The sequence below is a fragment of the Macaca fascicularis genome, chromosome 19 (genome assembly GCF_037993035.2).
Source record: "Macaca fascicularis isolate 582-1 chromosome 19, T2T-MFA8v1.1".
In the NCBI taxonomy this organism is placed as follows: Eukaryota; Metazoa; Chordata; class Mammalia; order Primates; family Cercopithecidae; genus Macaca; species Macaca fascicularis.
In genome coordinates this window covers 40,256,191-40,277,485 of record NC_088393.1, presented here as the reverse complement: position 1 = coordinate 40,277,485, position 21,295 = coordinate 40,256,191, and the positions used below count along the sequence as shown (strand labels likewise).

General features: G+C 50.0%; 1 protein-coding gene across 1 annotated transcript in view; it reads left to right on the top strand.

Annotated features, from left to right (window-relative positions):
* The window catches only part of RHPN2 (rhophilin Rho GTPase binding protein 2), an 85,948-nt gene that overhangs the window by 61,106 nt on the left and 3,547 nt on the right, over positions 1-21,295 (top strand). Inside the window, exons 8-14 of the mRNA XM_045380655.2 lie at positions 1,446-1,633; positions 2,043-2,199; positions 4,807-4,926; positions 8,968-9,162; positions 11,133-11,209; positions 13,483-13,629; positions 14,797-14,952. Coding sequence (XP_045236590.2) covers positions 1,446-1,633; positions 2,043-2,199; positions 4,807-4,926; positions 8,968-9,162; positions 11,133-11,209; positions 13,483-13,629; positions 14,797-14,952 — 1,040 coding nt within the window. The remainder of the gene's footprint in view (positions 1-1,445; positions 1,634-2,042; positions 2,200-4,806; positions 4,927-8,967; positions 9,163-11,132; positions 11,210-13,482; positions 13,630-14,796; positions 14,953-21,295) is intronic.

The following is a 21,295-nucleotide window of genomic DNA, read 5'->3' as shown; positions in this document are numbered from 1 at the left end:
GGAGGACCGCTTGAGCCCAGGAGTTTGAGGCTGCAGTGAGCCATGATCATGCCACTGCACTCTAGTCTGGGCAACAGAGTGTGACCTTGTCTCAAAAACAAATACAATAAATACTTTTTTTTTTTTTTTTTTTTTGAGTTGGCGCCTCACTCTATTGCTCAGGCTGGAGTGCGATGGCATGATTGATCTCGGCTCACTACAACCTCCACCTCCTGGGTTCAAGTGATTCTCCTGCCTCAGCCTCCTGAGTAGCCAGGACTACAGGCGCCCGCCACCATGCCCAGCTAATTTTTATATTTTTAATAGAGACGGGGTTTCACCATGTTGCCGGGATGGTCTCAATCTCTTGACCTCATGATCCGCCTGCCTCAGCCTCCCAAAATGTTGGGATTACAGATGCGAGCCACTGCACCCAGCCAAATAAATAGATTTTTAAAAAGTATATACATTTTAAGAGACGGGGGTCTCAGTATGTTGCCCAGGCTGGTCTTGAACTCTTAACGTCAAGCAACCCTGCCACCTCAGCCTCCCTTATAGCTGGGATTACAGGCGGCAGCGCCTGTGCCCAGCTCTCTCTAGAACTTTTTCATCATCCAAAGTGAAGCTCTGTACTCACTTAAGCAATAACTTCCCATTGCCCCCTTTCCCAGCCCCAGCTAACCTCTATTCTCCTTTCTGTTTCTGTGAATTTAACTATTCCGGGTACTTTATCTAAATGGAATCCTACAGTATTGGTCCTTTTCTGACCGGCTTGTTTCACTTAGCATAATATCCTTATTTACACTGTAGCATGTGTCAGAATTTCATTCCTTTTTAAGGCTGAAAAATAATTCCATTGTATGGATAGGCCACATTGTGTTTAATCATTCATCTGCTCATGGACGTCTGGGTGGTTTCCACTTTTCAGCTCTTGGGAATAATGTTGCTATTAACACGGGTGTTCAAGTGTCATTTAAGCTCCCACTTTCAATTGTTTGGGGATATATGTAGGTGTAGAATTGCTGGACCATATAATTGAGAATCAGATTTTTTAATATGTTGTAGGACACTGGTTCTTTATTTCTTTTTTTTTTTTTTTTTTTTTTTTTGAGACGGAGTCTTGCTCTGTCACCCAGGCTGGAGTGCAGTGGTGAGATCTCAGCTCACTGCAACCTCTGCCTCCTGGGCTCAAGCGATCCTCCTGCCTCAGCCTCCAAAGGAGCTGAGACTATCGGCGCACGCCACCATGCCCGGCTAATTTTTGCATTTTTTATAGAGACAGGGTTTCACCATGTTGGCCACACTGGTCTTCAATTCCTGACACAAGTCATCTGCTCGCTTTGGCCTCCCAAAGCATTGGGATTACGGACATGAGCCACTGCACCTGGCCTCCTATCTTTCTCTACAGCAATGTGATGAAGTAAATATGAACCCGAACTCACGGGCAAAACATTTTCCACTTTTAGGGGTTTTAAACTACCTGAAAGAGACATTTACCCATACTCCAAGTTACGACATGAGCCCTGCCATGCTCAGCGTGCTCGTCAAAATGATGCTTGCACAAGCCCAAGAAAGCGTGTTTGAGAAAATCAGCCTTCCCGGGATCCGAAATGAATTCTTCATGCTGGTGAAGGTGGCTCAGGAGGCTGCCAAGGTAAGACTCCCTGGTTCCTGCGACTTTCCGGAGTGGGCGGGAGATGCTGGCACAGGAGCACTGGAAGTAGCAGGACCTTCCCACGGGAGCTTGCCTGTGACCTGGGCATTGTGCCAGCTCCGGCCAGTACTACTGGCTTGAGTTTTCTTGGCCAGTGTTGGTGTTTCAAATACGGATCACTGATTCCATCTGCAGCTTAACCTAAAAACCGGCATAATGACAGCAGCCTGATCCCCCTGTTAACTGCGACAATGACAGAACGAGGGGTTACTTGGAGTTGCTCCCAGATTCTGAAGCAGCCCCTGGCAGGGGCTGTTGCATGGGAAGAAGAAAGAGCTCTTTCTCTGCAAATGGGTTCATGAGGGCCCTTGTGCCGGGCTGCCCCTTCCCAGTGCCCCCTCTATTTCAGGTGGGAGAGGTCTACCAGCAGCTGCACGCAGCCATGAGCCAGGTGCCGGTGAAAGAGAACATCCCCTACTCCTGGGCCAGCTTGGCTTGCGTGAAGGGCCACCACTACTCGGCCCTGGCCCACTACTTCACTGCCATCCTCCTCATCGACCACCAGGGTAAGGCCTGGGGGGTTCGGGGGTTTGGCCAGGGCTGTGGTCCAGCTGCCCCAGGGGTGATTCTGAGCTGAGTGAGAGCTAACTGCCTTCCCTGGAGATGCTCACAGGCTGAAGGCAGAGGATGGGAATGACCCGTGACTGAGGCAGCTGCCGCACAGGCCATGCTGGGGTTAGGGGTTATAAGTTCCTTCGGAGGGAGGAAGAGGAGGCACCTTTAATTCAGCCTGGGTGCAAGAGGATGAATTTTCACGTGGAATTTAGAATCTAACAGAATGCCAAAAATGCTGGCATCAAGATAAGTAACATTTTAAGGTAATATTTTAAAAGAATCAAAATCAATGCAGGCTGGGTGCAGTGGCTCATGCCTGTAATCCCAGCACTCTGGGAAGCCAAGGCAGGCAGATCATTTGAGGTCAAGAGTTCGAGACCAGCCTGGCCAACATGGTGAAACCCCATCTCTACTAAAAGTACAAGAATTAGCCGGGCATGGCGCGTGCCTCTAATCCTAGCTACTCAGGTGACTAAGGCAAGAGAATGGCTTGAGCCGGGGAGGTGGAGGTCGCAGTGAGCCGAGACTGCGCCGCACTCTAGCCTGGGCGACAGAGCAAGACTCCATCTCAAAAACAATAATAAAATAAAAATCAATGCAAAAAAAGTCTGTGATGATCGGAATTTTAATTTATTTTATTTTAGTTTAATTTAATTTAATTATTTTTAGAGATGGGGCTGGAGTGCAGCAGTATGATCATGGCTCACTGCCTTCTTGAACTCCTGGGCTCAAGTGATCCTCCCACTTCAGCCTCCTGAGTAGCTGGGACTACAGGCACATGCCACTACACCAGTTAATTAAAAAAAAAAATTTTTTTTTTGGTAGAGATGGAGTCTCACTATGTTGCCTAGGTTGGTTTCAAACTCCTGGCTTCAAGCAATTGTCCTGCCTTGGCCTCCCCAAAGTGTTGGGATTACAGGCATGAGCCACGGTGCCTGGCCAGGGATTTTTGATGTAATGAATACTAATCCAGGCAGCCTCCTGAGGATTAAAAAGACAGCCTCTGGAGCCAGACTTCCTGGGTTCATATCTCAGCTCTGCCATGAATGAGCTGTATGACCTTTGGCAAGTTACTTAACTGTCTTCTACCTCGATTTTCTCATCTGTAAAATGGGTATATGGAGAGAACCTACCTCACAGGCTGTCATGAAAACGAAGGGCCTGTACACAAAGCTCAATAATGCTTTGTATACTGTAGGTTCTCTAAAAGTGTGAGCCGCCACTCCTAGTACTAGGTAGTCTATTAGGCGAGATAAGATGTGGAAACAAATAGAAATACCATATAGTGCTTCGGTGATTGCTGCAGAGACATAAATGCGGCAGCAGGTGGACTCCGTGGTGCAGTCATGGATGGCTTCTCAGAGGTGGTGACATTTGAGTTCAACTTTTCCATCTGCACAGGAGGGAAGGGTCAGCCTAGAGGGAGGAAAGTGTCTGAGCACAGGAACAGAGGCTGAGGGTGCTGGGGAAGTGGAGAGTGGTTTTGTGAGGTTTGAGAGCAGGATGCGCACCAGGGAGGGTACGGTTGAAGCAGGAAGGGTCTCTGCTGCTGGTGTGCAGGCCTGCAGAGGGGTGCAGGCCAGGCATGGCAGGGTCTGGGCTACGCTAGGAGGTTCTGTGTGGTGGGTGAGTCAGAGGAGGTAGTGTGTTGGGGCTCAGGGTCAAATTATGAACCTCGCTGGGTGTGGTGGCTCACGCCTATAATCCCAGCACGTTGGGAGGCCGAGACAGGTGGATCATGAGGTCAGGAGTTCGAGACCAGCCTGGCCAAGATGCTGAAACCTCGTCTCTACTAAAAATACAAAAATTAGCCTGGTGTGGTGGTACGCACCTATAATCCCAGCTACTCGGGAGGTTGAGGCAGAATTGCTTGAACCCAGGAGGCGGAGATTGCAGTGAGCCGAGGTCACATCTCTGTACCCCAGTCTGGGTGACAGAGCAAGACTCCATCACAAAAAATAAAAAATTATAAAATTATGAACCTCTGGAGTCTGGCTGGTCCCAGTGAGTAAGAGCTTTGGGGTAGCCGGGCATGGTGGCTCACACATTTGATCCCAGCACTTTGGGAGGCTGAGGCAGGAGGATCGCTTGAACCCAGGGGTTTGAGACCAGCCTGGGCAACACAGCAAGTTTACAAACCTTTACAAAAAATTTTAAAAATTAGCCTGGCATGTAGTGGTGCATGTCTGTAGTCCTAGCTCCTCAGCAAGGTGAGGTGGGAGGATCACTTGAGCCCAGGAGTTCAAGGCTGCAGTGAACTATGATTGCGCCATTGCACTCTGGCCTGGGTGACAGAGTGAGACCACACGCCACCCTGAGTGACAGAGTGAGACCACACGCCACCCTGAGTGACAGAGTGAGACCGTCTCAAAGGAAAAAAAGCCTGGAGGGCCAGACTGCCTGGGGTGTGGCCAGGGGCAGAAAGGAGACCCATGATCCCAAATGCCTTGTGAAACTGCAGAAGAAAGGAAGCTGGAGACGTGGTGGAAAGAGAAATTTCTACGTGGGTCTGTGGCCAGGTCCATGAGAGGGGATTTAACCTGTGGTTCTCTTTGCAGTGAAGCCCGGCACGGATCTGGACCACCAGGAGAAGTGCCTGTCCCAGCTCTACGACCGCATGCCAGAGGGGCTGACACCCTTGGCCACACTGAAGAACGATCAGCAGCGCCGACAGCTGGGTGCGTGTCCCCTGCATCCAGACGTGGGCCCCACTTGGTGCCCAGCTGGTCCTGCTCACAGCCACGGAGAGGTCCTGAAGAGGGCCCGGGAGAGGGCGGTGTTCCGAGTCATTGCGGCCACTTCGCGTTCAGAAGTCATGAGGCGCAGTCCCGAGCCTCAGAGGGCTTCCCAGGCTGTGTTTTCACAGGTTCCATAGCACCCAGGCCTCCCACTGTGGAGCCAGGACTTTAACCATCTCCCTTGGGGTCCACGGGGTGGCCTGTACCATGCTAATAGGGAAGGAGACCTTTGTTGATTTCCTTATGCATGGCTTAATTACCAAGAACACCTAATGACTGGTAATGAAGTGTCCTGGTTTGGTCTCTGCCGTGTCTCAGTGTGAATATCTCTTCCCACATGCAGACCTCACCTCCATCACCCTAACCTGCCCCACCGCACACCACCCATGCACACATACGTGGCTTCCCCGTCTCAGTGATGGCAACTCCCACCCCTCTAGGTGCTCAGGCCAGAAACCTTGGACTCACTCTCCACTCTTCTTTTTCCTCCCCTTTCCCCTCCCCTCCCCTCCCGTTCTGTCCCCTCCTCTCTCCTCCTCTCCTCCCTCCTTTCCCCTTTTCTCCCCTCCCCTTTTCTCCCTTCCCCTCCTCTCTCCTCCCTCCTTTCCCCTCCTCTTCCCTCCCCTCCTCCCTGTCCTCCCTCCTTTCCCCTCCTCTTCCCTCCCCTCCTCCCTGCCCTCCCCTCCCTTCCCCTTTTCCCCTCCCCTCCCCTCCTCTCTCCCCTCCTCCCTTTTCTCCCCTCCCCTCCCCACCACCATCTTCTCCCCTCCCCTCCTCCCTCTCCTCACCTCCGTTCCCCTTTTCCCTTCCCCTCCTCTCCCTTCCCCTCCTCTCCTCTCTCCTCCCCTCCTCCCTCTCCTCCGCTCTCCTCCCCTCCTGCCTTTCCTCACCTCCCTTCCCCTTTTCCCCTCCTCTCCTCTCCTCCCCTCTCCCACCTCCCCTTCCCTCCCTTTCTCTCCCCTTCCCTCCCCTTTCTCCTCCCCTCCCCTCTCCTCTCATCCTTTCTCTCCTCCCCTCCCCTCTCCTTTCCTTTCCTTGTTCCTTGTTGCTTTCCTTTTCTTGCCTGTCCTTTCTCTCCTTCATTCTTTCCTTCTTTCTCTCTCTCTCTCTTCTCCCCATCTATGCTTCCTCCCTCCTTTCCTCTTTCCTTTCCTTTCATTTGCTTTCTTTGACAGCATCTTGCTGTCCCCCAGGCTGCAGTGCAGTGGTGCAATCACAGCTCAGTGCAGCCTCGAACTCCTGGCTTCAAGTGATCCTCCTGAGTAGCTGGGACTACAGGCGTGCACCACCACGCCCGGCTAATATTGTAAAAATGTTTTTGTAGAGATGCGGTCTCACTATGTTGCCCAGGCTGGTTTTGAACTCCTGGCCTCCAGCGATCCTCCTGCCTCTGTCTCCCAAAGTGCTGGGTTTACAGGCACGAGCCACCACACCTAACCTCTTGTCTTATTTTCTCACCCTACATTTGATTAGCAAATCCCTTTGGCTGTACCTAGAAAACGCATCTCAAATCTGGCAGCTTTAACCCTGCTGCCCTGGTGGAAGCTACACGTGTACAGTGCTTATGTAACAAACATTCACTCACTTAAACCCCACACAACGCTATGAGGTGGGTCTCGTGGCATCCCCGTTTTACCGCTGAGGAAACAGAGACCCAGAGAGGTCACGTGGCTTGCCCTGCTCATAGCTGGTTTTCCTGCTGCCCCGTCAGAGTCTGGTCACGCAGATCACATCACATCAGCCCTCTGCTCACACCCTAATGGGCTCCCACCTCGTGCAGAACAGGAGTGAGAGTCCTCATTTCACACGCGTGAGGTCCGCCATGATCTGGCCCTCCTCCTTCCCTGCGCTCATTCTCTCCCCTTCTCCCGCCCTCCCTGCCTCCAGGCAGACCCTAGCTCCTCCTTGCCCTCGAACACCTGCGTGTGCCCCTGCCCCAGGGCCCTCACACCTGCTGCTCCTTCACATCCATCAGGGTTCTACTCAGAAATAACCATATCACAAAGCCTTCCTTGGCCAGGTGTGGTGGCTCACGTGAGGCCTGCAATCCCAGCCCTTTGGGAGGCCAAGGTGGGAGGATAGCTTGAAGCCAGGAGTTTGAGACCAGCCTGGGCAACATGGAGAAACCCAGTCTCTACCAAAAATACAAAAACGTAGCCAGATGTGGTGCACACGCCTCTAGTCCCAGCTACTCGGGAGGCTGAGGTGGGAGAATCGCTTGAACCTGGGAGGCGGAGGTTGCAGTGAGCCAAGATCATGCCACTGCACTCCAGCCTGGATGACAGAGCGAGACTCCGTCTCAAGAAAAAAAAAAAAAAAAGCCTTTCTCGGTCACCCATCATAGGACAACCCCATTCCCAGTCTTCTCTCACCATCTCCGCTTACCCTGCTTTATTTTTCTCCATAACCTTATCACCACCCATCCATTACATATTTCTCTTTTTTTTTTTTTTTTTTTGAGACTGAGTCTGGCTCTGTTGCCCAGGCTGGAGTGCAGTGGCCGGATCTCAGCTCACTGCAAGCTCCGCCTCCCGGGTTTACACCATTCTCCTGCCTCAGCCTCCGGAGTAGCTGGGACCACAGGCGCCCGCCACCTCGCTCGGCTAGTTTTTTGTATTTTTTAGTAGAGACGGGGTTTCACCGTGTTAGCCAGGATGGTCTCGATCTCCTGACCTTGTGATCCGCCCGTCTCAGCCTCCCAAAGTGCTGGGATTACAGGCTTGAGCCACCGTGCTCGGCTTCCATTACATATTTCTTGACTTGTTAGTTATCTGTCTTCAGCCCCTACATGTAAACTCCATGAATGTGGTGGTAGTTTGGTTAGTCATTGCTTTATCTCTAGTGCCCAGCACATTTGGTAAATATTTGTTGAGTGAACATCTTATGGACACAAGTGAGCTTATTACCTGCGCATTTGAGGGAGGCTTGGGCTGGGCACAGTGACTCACACCTGTCATCCCAGCACTCTGGGAGGCCAAGGCAGGCGGATTGCCTGAGGCCAGGAGTTTGAGACCAGCCTGGGCAACATAGCGATGATAATGAAATGATAATGATCATGAAAACATTATCCAAGTGTGGTGGTGCATGCCTGTGGCCCCAGCTACTCACGAGTCGGAAGCGGGAGGTTCGGTTGAGCCCAGGAGTTGGAGGCTGCAGTAAGCCAAGATTGCACCATTGTACTCCTGGCTCTAAATATAAAATATAAAAATGAAATAAAATAATATTTTAATAAAAGGCTTGTTGTAACCAAGTGAGTAAGAGAAACGCCACACTTGGAGACTAATTCAGGAGTCCTTATTAGCCGGCGACCAAGGGACGGCTAATGCTCGAAATTCTCTCGGCCTCGGAGAAGGGGCTAGCTTTTCTTTTATACAAAGGTCTAAATAGGGGAGGGGGGTTTAACTGAAGCAATTTTACAGAAGCAGAATAGGCAAAAAAGCTAAAAAATTAATTGGTTGGCATGAACCCAGGGGGCGGAGCTTGCAGTGAGCCGAGATCGCGCCACTGCACTCCAGCCTGGGCGACAGAGCGAGACTCCGTCTCAAAAAAAAAAAATTGGTTATAGAAGCAGTTACAAAAAATAAACAATTCCAGGTGCAGAGGCTTAAACTATCACTAAGAGATAAATGCAGGGGCTTTAAGTACCTTCCACTGAGCACATCCCCAGGAGCTGCTGGTACAGCCTGCCTCAGTATCTTATCAGCAGTTTGCATTCCTGGATGTGCTTGGAGTCAGCTTGCACTAGTTATTCCCTTAAGGGGGATAAAGGGGCTGCAAGTGAAGAAACTAAAAGGGAGTCTGTCTGGCTCTCTCTGCTAGGAGAGAGGCACTCAAGTTAAAACAAGGTAGGTATCAGAGGCTCTAGCTATCCAGGCAGATCCTTTGGAAAAGAGAACGTCCAGCCTCTTGGGCTGCCCCTTGGGCTCTTATGCTCTGCTTGGTGGATCTGCAAGTCACGTGGGTGCTGGCTTCCGTCTGCAGGGAAGTCCCACCTGCGCAGAGCCATGACTCATCACGAGGAGTCAGTGAGGGAGGCCAGCCTGTGCAAGAAGCTGCGGAGCATTGAGGTGCTACAGAAGGTGCTGTGTGCGGCGCAGGAACGCTCCCGGCTCACGTACGCCCAGCACCAGGAGGACGATGACCTGCTGAACCTGATCGACGCCCCCAGTGTTGTTGGTGAGTAACCTAGACTGTGCCCTCTACGGGGGTGCCTGTGCCGCGGAAAGAGCCCGCCTGGCCTGTGGGGATTGAGCAAGCCCTTGCTGTGTGCTTGGCACTGGGAGGGCTGCACAGGGCAGGGACCGAGGTGCTGCTTTTGCCCTGGAGTTCTATTTTCTTTTTGAGACGGAGTCTCATTCTGTTGCCCAGGCTGGACTGCAGTGGCGTGATCTCAGCTCACTGTAACCTCTGCTTCCCAGGTTCAAGTGATTCTTCTGCCTCAGCCTCCTGAGTAGCTGGGATTACAAGCGCCCACCACCACACCCAGCTAATTTTTGTGTTTTTAGTAGAGATGGGGTTTCACCATGTTGGCCAGGCTGGTCTCGAACTCCTGACCTCAAGTGATCTGCCTGCCTTGGCCTCCCAAACTGCTGGGATTACCAGCGTAAGCCGCCACACGTGGCCTAGATACACTTTTTATGCTGTTGTTCTCATGTAGAATCAGTCTGCCCTGGGATCCTTTGTTAGAAATTGACCAGCCTTATGTTAAGGGTAGTCCCAGCCTGCTGTGAAAGATGCCGGTGGGGGTATGTAGCTGTCAATGGTCATTATTTGCCAAACCTCCTTTTCACTGGGAAATCCTCATACCACATTAATAATGAAAAGGTCAAGCACGGTGGCTCAAACCTGTAATCTCAGCACTTTTGGAGGCCGAGGCGGGAGGATTACTTGAGCTCAGGAGTTTGAGACCAGCCTGGGTAACATAGTGAGACCCCATCTCTACAAAAAATTAAAAAAAAAAAATCATCAGGTGTGATGGTGCATACCTATAGTTCCAGCTACTTGGGAGGCTAAGGCAGGAGAATCATTTGAGTCCAGGAGGTCAAGCTGCAAGAGAGCTATAATCGCACCACTGCACTCCAGCTTGGGCAACAGAGCGATATCCTGTCTCAAAATAGTAATAATGTGAAAACAGAAAGCACAGTATCCCAGGACTGTGTCCAGTGAGGCATGGAACTTCCATAACAACACTTGAAACATAGATGACTTCTCAATAGGTTTTTTGTTTGTTTGTTTTTGAGAGGTCGTTTCGCTCTTGTCACCCAGGCTGGAGTGCAATGGCGTGATCTCAGCTCACTGCAACCTCTGCCTCCCTGGTTCAAGCCTCAGCCTCCCAAGTAGCTGAGACTACAGGCGTGTGCCACCACACCTGGCTAATTTTTTGTATTTTTAGTAGAGATGGGGTTTCATCATGTTGGCCAGGCTGGTCTTGAACTCTTGACCTCAGGTGATCCTCCCACCTCAGCCTCCCAAGGTGCTGGTATTACAAGTGTGAGCCACTGTGTCCGGCATCCTCAGTAGAGTTTTATGAGTGCCAGAGAAGCCCACTAAGCCCCTTAAGTACCAGGAAACCCCATCAGTGGGGAATGTGTCTGGTTATCACTCCCTGGTCCCAGCTCGGGAATGAGTTATACCTCCTGTGGCTCACAGGAGGTACCTAAATGGAAGATAGAGTTCACCCTAGGTCGGGGGTTGAGCTGTGTTCCATCTTCTCGTACTACTCGTCTAAACCGAGGGGAAGGATGCATGACTAAGACAAAGTTCTGTACCGTCTCCTTCCCAAGGATCACTTTCTATTCTTTTCTTTTTTTTCCGGAGTCTTCCTCTGTCACCCAGGCTGGAGTGCAGTGGCGTGAACTCACTGCAACCTCTGCCTCCTGGGTTCAAGCGATTCTCCTGCCTCAGCCTCCCAAGTCACTCGGATTACGGTCACCTGCCACCATACCTGGCCAATTCTTGTATTGCTAATAGAGATGGGGTTTCACCATGCTGGCCAGGCTGGTCTTGAACTTCTGGCCTCAAGTGATCCACCTGCCTCGGCCTCCCAAAGTGCTGGGATTACAGGCGTGAGCCACAACAACCGGGCTATAGGGATCACTTTAGATTACAGAAACATTTATCCTCCCATTTCTAATGCTCTTTTCTAGCTAAAACTGAGCAAGAGGTTGACATCATATTGCCCCAGTTCTCCAAGCTGACAGTCACGGACTTCTTCCAGAAGCTGGTATGTTGAATGCTCTCTACATAAATGACCTAAGGGGACAGCTCTTCACTTTGGCGAGTATGGTGTCTTAGTCCATGTGGGCTGCTATAACAAAGTGCCTCCAACTAGGTGGCTTATGAACAGCAGAAATATATTTCTCAGTTCTGGAGGCTGGGAAGTCCAAGACCAAGGTGTGGGCAGATTCGGTATCTGCCGAAGGCCCATGTTCTGGTTTATAGGTGGGGCCTTCTACCTGTGTCCTCATGGCAGAAAAGGTGATGAGCTCCCTTGGGCCTGTTTTAAAAGCATGTATCCCATTCTTGAGGGTTCCACTCCAAGATTGAATCACCTCTCGAGAGGCCCCACTTCCTAATAATTACATTGATGTTTAGGTTTTAATATACAAACTTTGGGAGGGTACAGACATTCAGACCATAGCATATTTTCTTTTATTCATTTATTTTTATTTATTTGTTTTTTGAGACAGAGTCTCACTCTGTCGCCCAGGCTGGAGTGCAGTGGTGCAATCTCGGCTTACTGCAGCCTCCGCCTCCCAGGTTCAAGCAATTCTCTAGCTTCAGCCTCCCAAGTAGCTGGGATTACAGGCCGGCGTCACTACACTCAGCTAATTTTATATTTTTAGTAGAGATGGGGTTTTACCATGTTTGGCCAAGCTGGTCTTGACTTCCTGGGTTCCAGTGATCTGCTCACCTTGGCCTCCCAAAGTGCTGGGATTATAGGCCTGAGCCACTGTGCCCAGCCCCATAGCACATTTTAAAAGTAGTTTTTAGGTATTGTCTATTAAAATTTTTTTTATATCTTTTAATTTTTTTAGAGATATGGTCTCACTCTGTCACCCAGGCTGGAGTACAATGGCATGATCATGGCTCACTGCAGCCTCGACCTTCTGGGCTTGAGCGATCCTCTTGCCTTAGCCACCCTAGTAGATAGGACTACAGGCGCACACTGCCACGTCCAACTAATTTTTATTTCTTGTAGAGATGTCTTGCTATGTTTCCTAGGCTGGTCTCAAACTCCTGGGCTCAAACATTCCTCTTGCCTAGGCCTCACAGAGTGCTGCAATTACAGGTACGAACCGCTGTGCCCAGGCCTGAGATTTTTTTTTTCCTTTTTTTTTTTTTTGAGACAGAGTCTCGCTCTGTCGCCCAGGCTGGAGTGCAGTGGCCGGATCTCAGCTCACTGCAAGCTCCACCTCCCAGGTTTACACCATTCTCCTGCCTCAGCCTCCCGAGTAGCTGGGACTACAGGTGCCTGCCACCTCGCCCGACTAGTTTTTTGTATTTTTTAGTAGAGACGGGGTTTCACTGTGTTAACCAGGATGGTCTCAATCTCCTGACCTCGTGATCCGCCCGTCTTGGCCTACCAAAGTGCTGGGATTACAGGCTTGAGCCACCGCGCCTGGCCTTCCTTTTTTTTGTTTGTTTTTTTTTAAGACAGGGTCTAACTCTGTTTTCACCCAGGCTGGAGTGCAGTGGCACAATCATAGTTTACTGCAGCCTCGAACTCCTGGGCTCAAGAAGTCCTCCTGCGTCAGCAGCCTGAGTAGATGGGACCGTAGGCGTGCACCACCTTGCCTGGCTAATTCTTTTATGTTTTTAGTAGAGAGTGGTTCTCACTATGTTGCCCAGGTTGGCCTCAAACCCCTGGCCTCAAGTGATCCTTCTGCCTTGGCCACACAAAGTGCTTAGGATTACAGGCATGACATGCCTGGTCTTAAATTTTTTATGTTAGAGATTTTATTTAAGATAATTTTGGCCGGGTGTGGTGGCTCAGGCCTTTAATCCCAGCACTTTGGGAGGCTGAGGCGGGCGGATCACCTGAGGTCAGGAGTTTGAGACCAGCCTGGCCAACATGGTGAAACCTCATCTCTGCTAAAAATACAAAAATTAGCTGGGCATGGTGGTTCACACCTGTAATTCCAGCTACTTTATTGCTTGAACCTGGGAGGCAGAGGCTGCAGCGAGCCGAGATCATGCCACCACACTCCAGCCTGTGCGATAGAGTGAGACAATGTCTCAAAAAAAAAAAAAAAGGTAATTTTAATTAATACAATGTCTAAAAGATAATTTTATTGAAAACATATTGGATATGTTTGAGAAGATGGCACTCCGGATTCTCGCATGACTGCTGTAGCATGTATGCCCCCAGATGTGTCATTTGTCCCTGAACAAGGCCAAGTGAGATCTTCAAGGACAGCAGGCAAAATTCCCTTTAGCTTTCAATCATCTGATCCAGCCTTCAAATCCTATACCTAACGATGCTCTCTTCCAAAGGGCCCCTTATCTGTGTTTTCGGCTAACAAGCGGTGGACGCCTCCTCGAAGCATCCGCTTCACTGCAGAAGAAGGGGACTTAGGGTTCACCTTGAGAGGGAACGCCCCCGTTCAGGTTCACTTCCTGGATCCTTACTGCTCTGCCTCGGTAAGCACATGCTTTTCTGGGCTGGCGGCAAACACAGATATCTGGGTGATTGAATTTAGGGCGGGTTCACCCATGTCAAAGGCCTGCCTTTATGTGAAAGGCCTCATGGGTGCTACATTCCCTAAAAGAAAAGGATTAATTTTTACTGTCTTTTTTTTGTTTGTTTTTTGTTAGACGTTGGGAAGTGGAGGCTGCAGTGAGTCGCGATCATGCAGTGGCGTGAACTCAGGGCTCACTGCAGCTTCTGCCTCCTGGGTTCAAGTGATTCTCCCGTCTCAGCCTCCTGAGTAGCTGGGATTACAAGGCACGTGCCACCACACTCAGCTAATTTTAGTTTTAGGTTTTTTTTTTTGTTTTTTTGAGACAGAGTCTCACTCTGTCACCCAGGCTGGAGTGCAGTGGCACGATCTTGGCTCACTGCAACCTCCACCTCCTGGATTTAAGGAATTCTGCTGCCTCAGCCTCCCAAGTAGCTGGGATTACAGGTGTGTGCCACCATGCCCAGCTAATTTTTTGTGTGTTTTTAGTAGAGACGGGGTTTCACCGTGTTAGCCAGGATGATCTCGATCTCCTGACCTTGTGATCCGCCCACCTCGGCCTCCCAAAGTGCTGGGATTACAGGTGTGAGCCACTGGGCCTGGCCTAATTTTTGTATTTTTAGTAGAGATGGGGTTTTGCCATCTTGGCCAGGCTGGTCTCAAACTCCTGGCCTCAAGTATTCTGTCTGCCTTGGCCTCCCAGAGTGCTAGGATTACAGGCGTGAGCCACTTTGGCCAATTTTGGCTTTTTTTTTTTTTTTTTAAATTGCACCCAGGCTGGAGGACAGTGGCGTGATCTCGGCTTACTGCAATGTCTGCCTCCCGGGTTCAAGCAACTCTCCTGCCTCAGCCTCCTGAGTAGCTAGGATTACAGGTGCCTACCACCACACCTGGCTGACTTTTGTATTTTTAGTGGAGATGGGTTTCACCATGTTGTCCAGGCTGGTCTCTGTGATCCTGCTGACCTCTGTGAACTACTGACTTCAAGTGATCCACCTGTCTTGGCCACCGAAAGTGAATTTTTGCTTTCTTGATGTGAATTTATGCAAATACCTATTTTGTTAATGGGGATTAATTAAAGGATTTGAGTGAACAAAACATTGACTTATTTTCAACAATACTTTTTCAGGTGGCAGGAGCCCGGGAAGGAGATTATATTGTCTCCATTCAACTTGTGGATTGTAAGTGGCTGACGGTGAGTGAGGTTATGAAGCTGCTGAAGAGCTTTGGCGAGGACGAGATCGAGATGAAAGTCGTGAGCCTCCTGGACTCCACATCATCCATGGTGAGCGCTGACACCTCCCTGGGCAGTCAGTAGTGGCGTGGAGTGAAATCTGCATTAGTTCAGCCCCACAGGTGTTTACCCGACCCTCTGTCTCCTGCCTGTGTAACATGGTAGAAATGACTGGACTCCCAGGCTTGTAATCACTGGAATGCGCTCACCTTGGGTCAAAGAGAAAATTGGCAAAGTTGTTTTTTTTTTTTTTTTTTTAATTTATTTTTTTTTTTTTGAGACGGAGTCTCGCTCTGTTGCCCAGGCTGGAGTGCAGTGGCCAGATCTCAGCTCACTGCAAGCTCCACCCCCGGGTTCACGCCATTCTCCTGGCTCAGCCTCCCGAGTAGCTGGGACTACAGGCGCCCGCCACCTCGCCCGGCTAGTTTTTTGTATTTTTTAGTAGAGACGGGGTTTCACCGTGTTAGCCAGGATGGTCTCGATCTCCTGACCTCGTGATCCGCCTGTCTCGGCCTCCCAAAGTGCTGGGATTATAGGCTTGAGCCACCGCGCCCGGCCAAAGTTTTTTTTTTTTTTTAAAGACAGGGTCTTGCCCTATTGCCCAGGCTGGTTTGCAGTGGTATGATCACCGCTCACTGCAGCCTCTATCTCCTGGGTTCGAGTGATCCTCCCACCTCAGCCACACGAGTAGCTGGAATTATAGGCACCCACTACCACCCCTGGCTCATTCTTTATTTATGTATGTACTTATTTATCTCTTTATTTATTTATTTATTTTTTTGAGATGGAGTCTTGCTCTGTCGCCCAGGCTGGTGTGCAGTGGCACAATCTCAGCTCACTGCAAGCTCTACCTCCTGGGTTCACGCCATTCTCCTACTTCAGCCTCCCGAGTAGCTGGGCCTACAGGTGCCCGCCAACACGCCCGGCTAATTTTTTGTATTTTTAGTACAGACAGGGTCCCACCGTGTTAGCCAGGATGGTCTCGATCTCTTGACCTTGTGATCTGCCCGCCTCGGCCTCCCAAAGTTCTGAGATTACAGGCGTGAGCCACCGTGCCCGGCCCATTCTTTATTTTTTTTTTTTTGAGACAGGTTCTTGCTATGTTGCCCAGGCTGGTCTTGAACTCCTGGGCTCAAGCCATCCTCTCACCTTGGCCTCCCAAAATGCTGGGATTACAGGCATGAGACACTGCACCCTGCTAGCAAACTTTTAAAAATATCCTGTGGAGGCCGGGCGCGGTGGCTCAAGCCTGTAATCCCAGCACTTTGGGAGGCCGACACGGGCGGATCATGAGGGCAGGAGATCGAGGCCATCCTGGCTAACACGGTGAAACCCCGTCTCTACTAAAAAATACAAAAAACTAGCCGGGCGAGGTGGCGGGCACCTGTAGTCCCAGCTACTCGGGAGGCTGAGGCAGGAGAATGGCGTAAACCCGGGAGGCGGAGCTTGCAGTGAGCCAAGATCGCGCCACTGCACTCCAGCCCGGGCTACAGAGCGAGACTCCGTCTCAAAAAAAAAAAAAAAAAAAATATCCTGTGGATAAAATAATCGACTGATCTATTTTTCTGATCAAATTGTTTGATTACAAAAGTAATACATACTCATAGTGGAAAAAACAAACAAACGAAAAATTCCAATGGTACAGAAGAGCTTACGACAACCTGTGAAAGTTAAGACAGTCCCTCTCTACGCCCTAGAGATAGTGTCAGCCGTGTCTTGGGAGATATGGGAAGCGTTTGAGTCTCTTCAAGTTCACCCGCACAATTATCACCTTTAATTTTCCCCACATGAGGCTGGGTGCGGTGCTCATGCCTATAATCTGAGTACTTTTGGAGGCCGAGGTGGGCGGATTGCTTGAGGCCAGGAGTTCAAGACCAGCCTGGCCAACGAGGCCAACCCTGTCTCTACTGAAAATATAAAAATTAGCTGGGCGTGGTGGTGTGCACCTGTAATCACAGCTACTCTGGAGGCTGAGGCAGGAGAAGCGTTTGAACCCGGGAGGCAGAGGTTGCAGTGAGCGGAGATCACACCACTGCACTCCAGCCTGGGCAACAGAGTGAGACTCTGCCTGCAAAAAACTCTAAAATTTTCCCCAAGTGCTAGGATTCATGCCACACTTAATGACGTTCTCCTCTGCACTTTGCCACACTTAATGACGTACCCTTGACCTTCCCTGTGTAACAACACTCATTTATTCATTCAACAAATATTGATTGAGGATCAATTAGGTGCCAGACACTCTCTTAGGTGTCAGAGCTCTAGCTTACATTAGACAGATAAGGTCCCTGCTCCCCCCACGAAGCTGGCACTAAGTCAGCAAATAAGTGGTCAGGATTTTGATAAGTGCTGTAAAGGAAAAAAGACCTGTAACGGGGTGGAATGACTGGGGAGGGGGCGAGGCTCTATCTAGGCAGGGCTGGAACAGACATGAGAGTGACCAGGAGGTTCGAGCCAGTTGCAGAGGGACAAGAAAGGCCTTCTGGGCAGGGGCACCTACAGGTACAGAGTCCCTGCAGCAGAATAAGCTTCTCCTACCAGAGAGGCAAAAAGAAGGCCTTTTGGCAAGAGCACCAGGACAAGGAGGGAGCCGTGGGAAGTGAGGTGGGAAGGAGGCCTTGGTGGCAGTGGTGGGAGCTTGGAAGCCACTGGGCCTTTTCAGAAGGGGAACAGTGTGGTGTGATGTTTGTTTTAGAAGGGCGTCTGCTGCCGGAGACTGGCCATGGCAGTTGTCCAGGCTGGTGACGTTAGTGGCTGAGGTGATGGGGGTGGCTGTTGGAAAGCTGGAAAGACAGGAGTGTCCCTGGGACATAGTTTGGAGGTAGAGCTGATGGGGGATTTGTGGATGCTTTGTGTAAAGGAGATGGTGGACAGGGCGGTGAGATCCCAGTGTTTGGCTTGTTCAATCACATGGGTAGTGGTTATTTTTCTACCTTTAAATTTCTTTCTTTTTTTTTTTTTTTTTTTTTTGAGATGGGGTCTCACTCTGTGGCTCGGGCTGGAGTGCAGTGGTGCAATCACAGCTCACTGTAGCCTTGACTTCCTGGGCTCAGGCAATCCTCTTGCTTCAGCCCCTCGATTAGCTGGGACTATAGGTGTGTACCACTATGCCTGGCTAATTTGTTTGTTTATTGTAAATTTTTTTTGGTAGAGATGGGGCCTTGATATATTGCCAAGGTTGGCCTCAAACTCCTGGCCTTAAGCGATCCTCCCACCTCTGGCCTCCCAAAGCGTTGGGATTACAGGGGGAGCCACTGTGCCTGGCCTGTTTATTTTTCATAATGATGGGTAATGGGTGTGAGGGAGGTGAAGGAGAGAGGAATCAAGAGTCATGTTTTGAATGTTTCAGATGCTGTTAGCGGTCAGATGTAAACATAAAGGAGGAGATTGGATGTGAAGTCTTCAGTTAAGGAAGAAATCAGAGCTAGAAATAAATATTTGAGAATCATTGCACAGGGATGATGTTTGAGGCTGTGAGACAAAATGCAGCTCCCTGCAAGGGGGCAAGGGCTGAGGGCTACACATTTAGAGGTCAGCTGGAAGAGAAGCAAGTGCAAAGAAAATAGAGGAGGGTTCAGAGATGTCAGAGAAAAGGAGCTTCTCAAATTAAGAGGAGAAAGCTTTGCAGAGAGCGATGGGTTGCATTGAATGCAGTTGAGAGGTGGAGAATGAGGGCGGCTTAGCTGTGCCTATCATATCTGGCAGCGGGATGAAAAGACACTTTCGTGGAGAGGTGGCAACAGAAGTCAGTTGAGAGAGGGCCAGAGAGCCAATGGATTTTGAACATATCCATGAAATGTTCAGCATAGGCAAATCCAGAGACAGAAAGTCGATGGTGCTGGGGCTGGGCAATGGGAGTGGGGGGGACTGCAGAAGGGTTATAAAGTAGAAGGTTTCTTTTTGGGGGCGATGGAAATGTTCTGAAATTGGTGGTAGTGATGGTCACCCAACTTTGTGAATATACTAAAAGTCACTGATATCCTGGCATGGTGGCTCACACCTGTAATTCCAGCACTTTGAGAGGCTGAGGCAGGATGTTTGCTTGAGCCCAGGAGTTCAAGACCAGCCTGGGCAACATGGCGAGACCTAGTCTCTACAAAAAATAAAAAAAATTAGCCAGGCATGGCGGCACATACCTGTAGTCCCAGTTACTTGGGAGGCTGAGGCAGGAGGATCACTTGAGCCCAGGGAGGTTGAGGCTGCAGTGAGCTATGATTGTACCACTGCACTAGCCGGAGTGCAGTGGCGTGATCTTCTTTTGTTGTTGTTTTTTGTTTTTTGTTTTGTTTTGTTTTGAGACAGGGTCTCACTCAGTTGCCCAGGCTGGAGTGCAATAGTGCAATCATAGCTCACTACAGCCTCGACTTCCAGGACTCAAAAGATTCTCCCTTCTCATCACCTGAGGTCAGGAGTTCAAGACCAGCCTGGTCAACATGGTGAAACCCTATCTCTACTAAAAATAAGCTGGGCGTGGTGGCACATGCCTGTAATCCCAGCTACTTGGGAGGCCAAGGCAGGAGAATCACTTGAACCCAGGAAGCAGAGGTTGCAGTGAGCCGAGATTGTGCCACTGTACTCCAGCCTGGGCAAGAGAGGGAGACTCCATCTCAAAAAAAAAAAAAAAAAAACCAAAGATCCTCCCAAGTAGCTGGGACTACAGGTGTGTACCACTATACCCAGCTAATTTTTAAATTTTTTGTAGTGACAATCTCATTTTGTTGCCCATTCTGGTCCCAAACTCCTGGGCTTAAGCAGTCTTCCTGCCTCCACCTCCCAAAGTGTTAGGATTACAGGAATGAACCAGACCAAAAGTAATTTCCATTTTGTCTTTTATTTAATTAATTTTGTAGTGACAGGATCGGACTAAGTTATCCAAACTGATCTTGAATTCCTAGCCTCAAGAGACCCTCTCGAATCAGCCTCCTGAATAGTTGGGATTACAGGCGTGAGCCACTGTACTTGGCTCTTTTTTTTTTTTGGAGATAGAGTCTCGCTCTTGTCATCCAGGCTGGAGTGCAGTGGTGCAATCTTGGCTCACTGCAACCTCCGCCTCCCGGGTTCCAGCGATTCTCCTGCCTCAGCCTCCTGAGTAGCTGGGATTACAGGCACCCGCCACGACGCCTGGCTAATTTTTGCATTTTTAATAGAGACGGGGTTTCACCATAGTGGCCAGGCTGATCTTGAACTCCTGGCCTCTGGTGATCGGCCCGCCTTGGCCTCTCAAAAGTGCTGGGATTACAGGAGTGAGCCACCATGCCCAGCCCCTGGCTTTTTAAAAATAATTTTTAAATAATTTATTTTTGTCTGTTAATTTTTATGATAAGGATTTTAGATAATGATAGTCAAGCACTGTTTTTAGCGACTGAGCCTTTCAAACAAAATCAAATAATGAGAACATTTAGCCTAGCACTCTGGCTGAACTGATGACCTGCTGTGCTGCCCTTGGCTACTCTCTTGACTACAGTGGGGATTCCTGGTTGAACAAATCTAAGCTTGGAATCAAGCTCTGGAATTAGGCCCTGACTGCCATTCACAAGCTGTGTAACCTTCAGCACGTTCATACCCTCCCTGGGCCTCAGTTTTCTCATCCAGAGGATGGAAGAGTTAGGCCTACACAGTGGTTTTAAATTGTGCTCTGTATAAAGCCCTAAGAGTTCTAGAGGGTACCCCAGGTGGATTTGAGTGAGGAGTGGGAGGCGGGGAAAGAAATAGTAAATGGAGCTGGGCACAGCGGCTCACGCCTGTAATCCCAGCACTTTGGGAGGCTGAGGCAGGTGGATCACTTGAGGCCAGAAGTTCAAGACCAACCTGGCCAACATGGTGAAACCCTGTCTCTACTAAAAATACAAAAATTAGCCGGGCATGATGGCATGCGCCTGTAATCCCAGCTACTTGGGAGGCTAAGGCAAGAGAAGCGCTTGAACTTGGGAGGTGGAGGTTGCAGTGAGCCAAGATCAGGCCACTGCACTCCAGCCTGGCAACAGCAAGACTCCGTCTCAAAAAAAAAAAAAAAGGCTTTTCAAAGTGGTGGTACACATTGCAGGAGTGAGAGAGAGAGAGAGAGAGAGAGAGAGTGTGTGTGATATTGGGGTGGACCTGGGGGGGAATAGGGTCAAGAAAGGCTTTTCTTTTTTTTTTTTGAGACGGAGTTTCGCTCTGTCACCCAGGCTGGAGTGTAGTGGCATGATCTTGGCCCACTGCAAACTCCACCTGCTGGGTTCAAGCGATTCTTCTGCCTTAGCTCCTGAGTAGCTGGGATTACAGGTGTGTGCCTCCACACCCAGCTAATTTTTGTATTTTTAGTAGAGATGGGGTTTCACCATGTTGGCCAGGATGGTCTCGAACTCCTGGCCTCAAGTGATCTGCCCGCCTCAGCCTTGTGAGACACTGCGCCCAG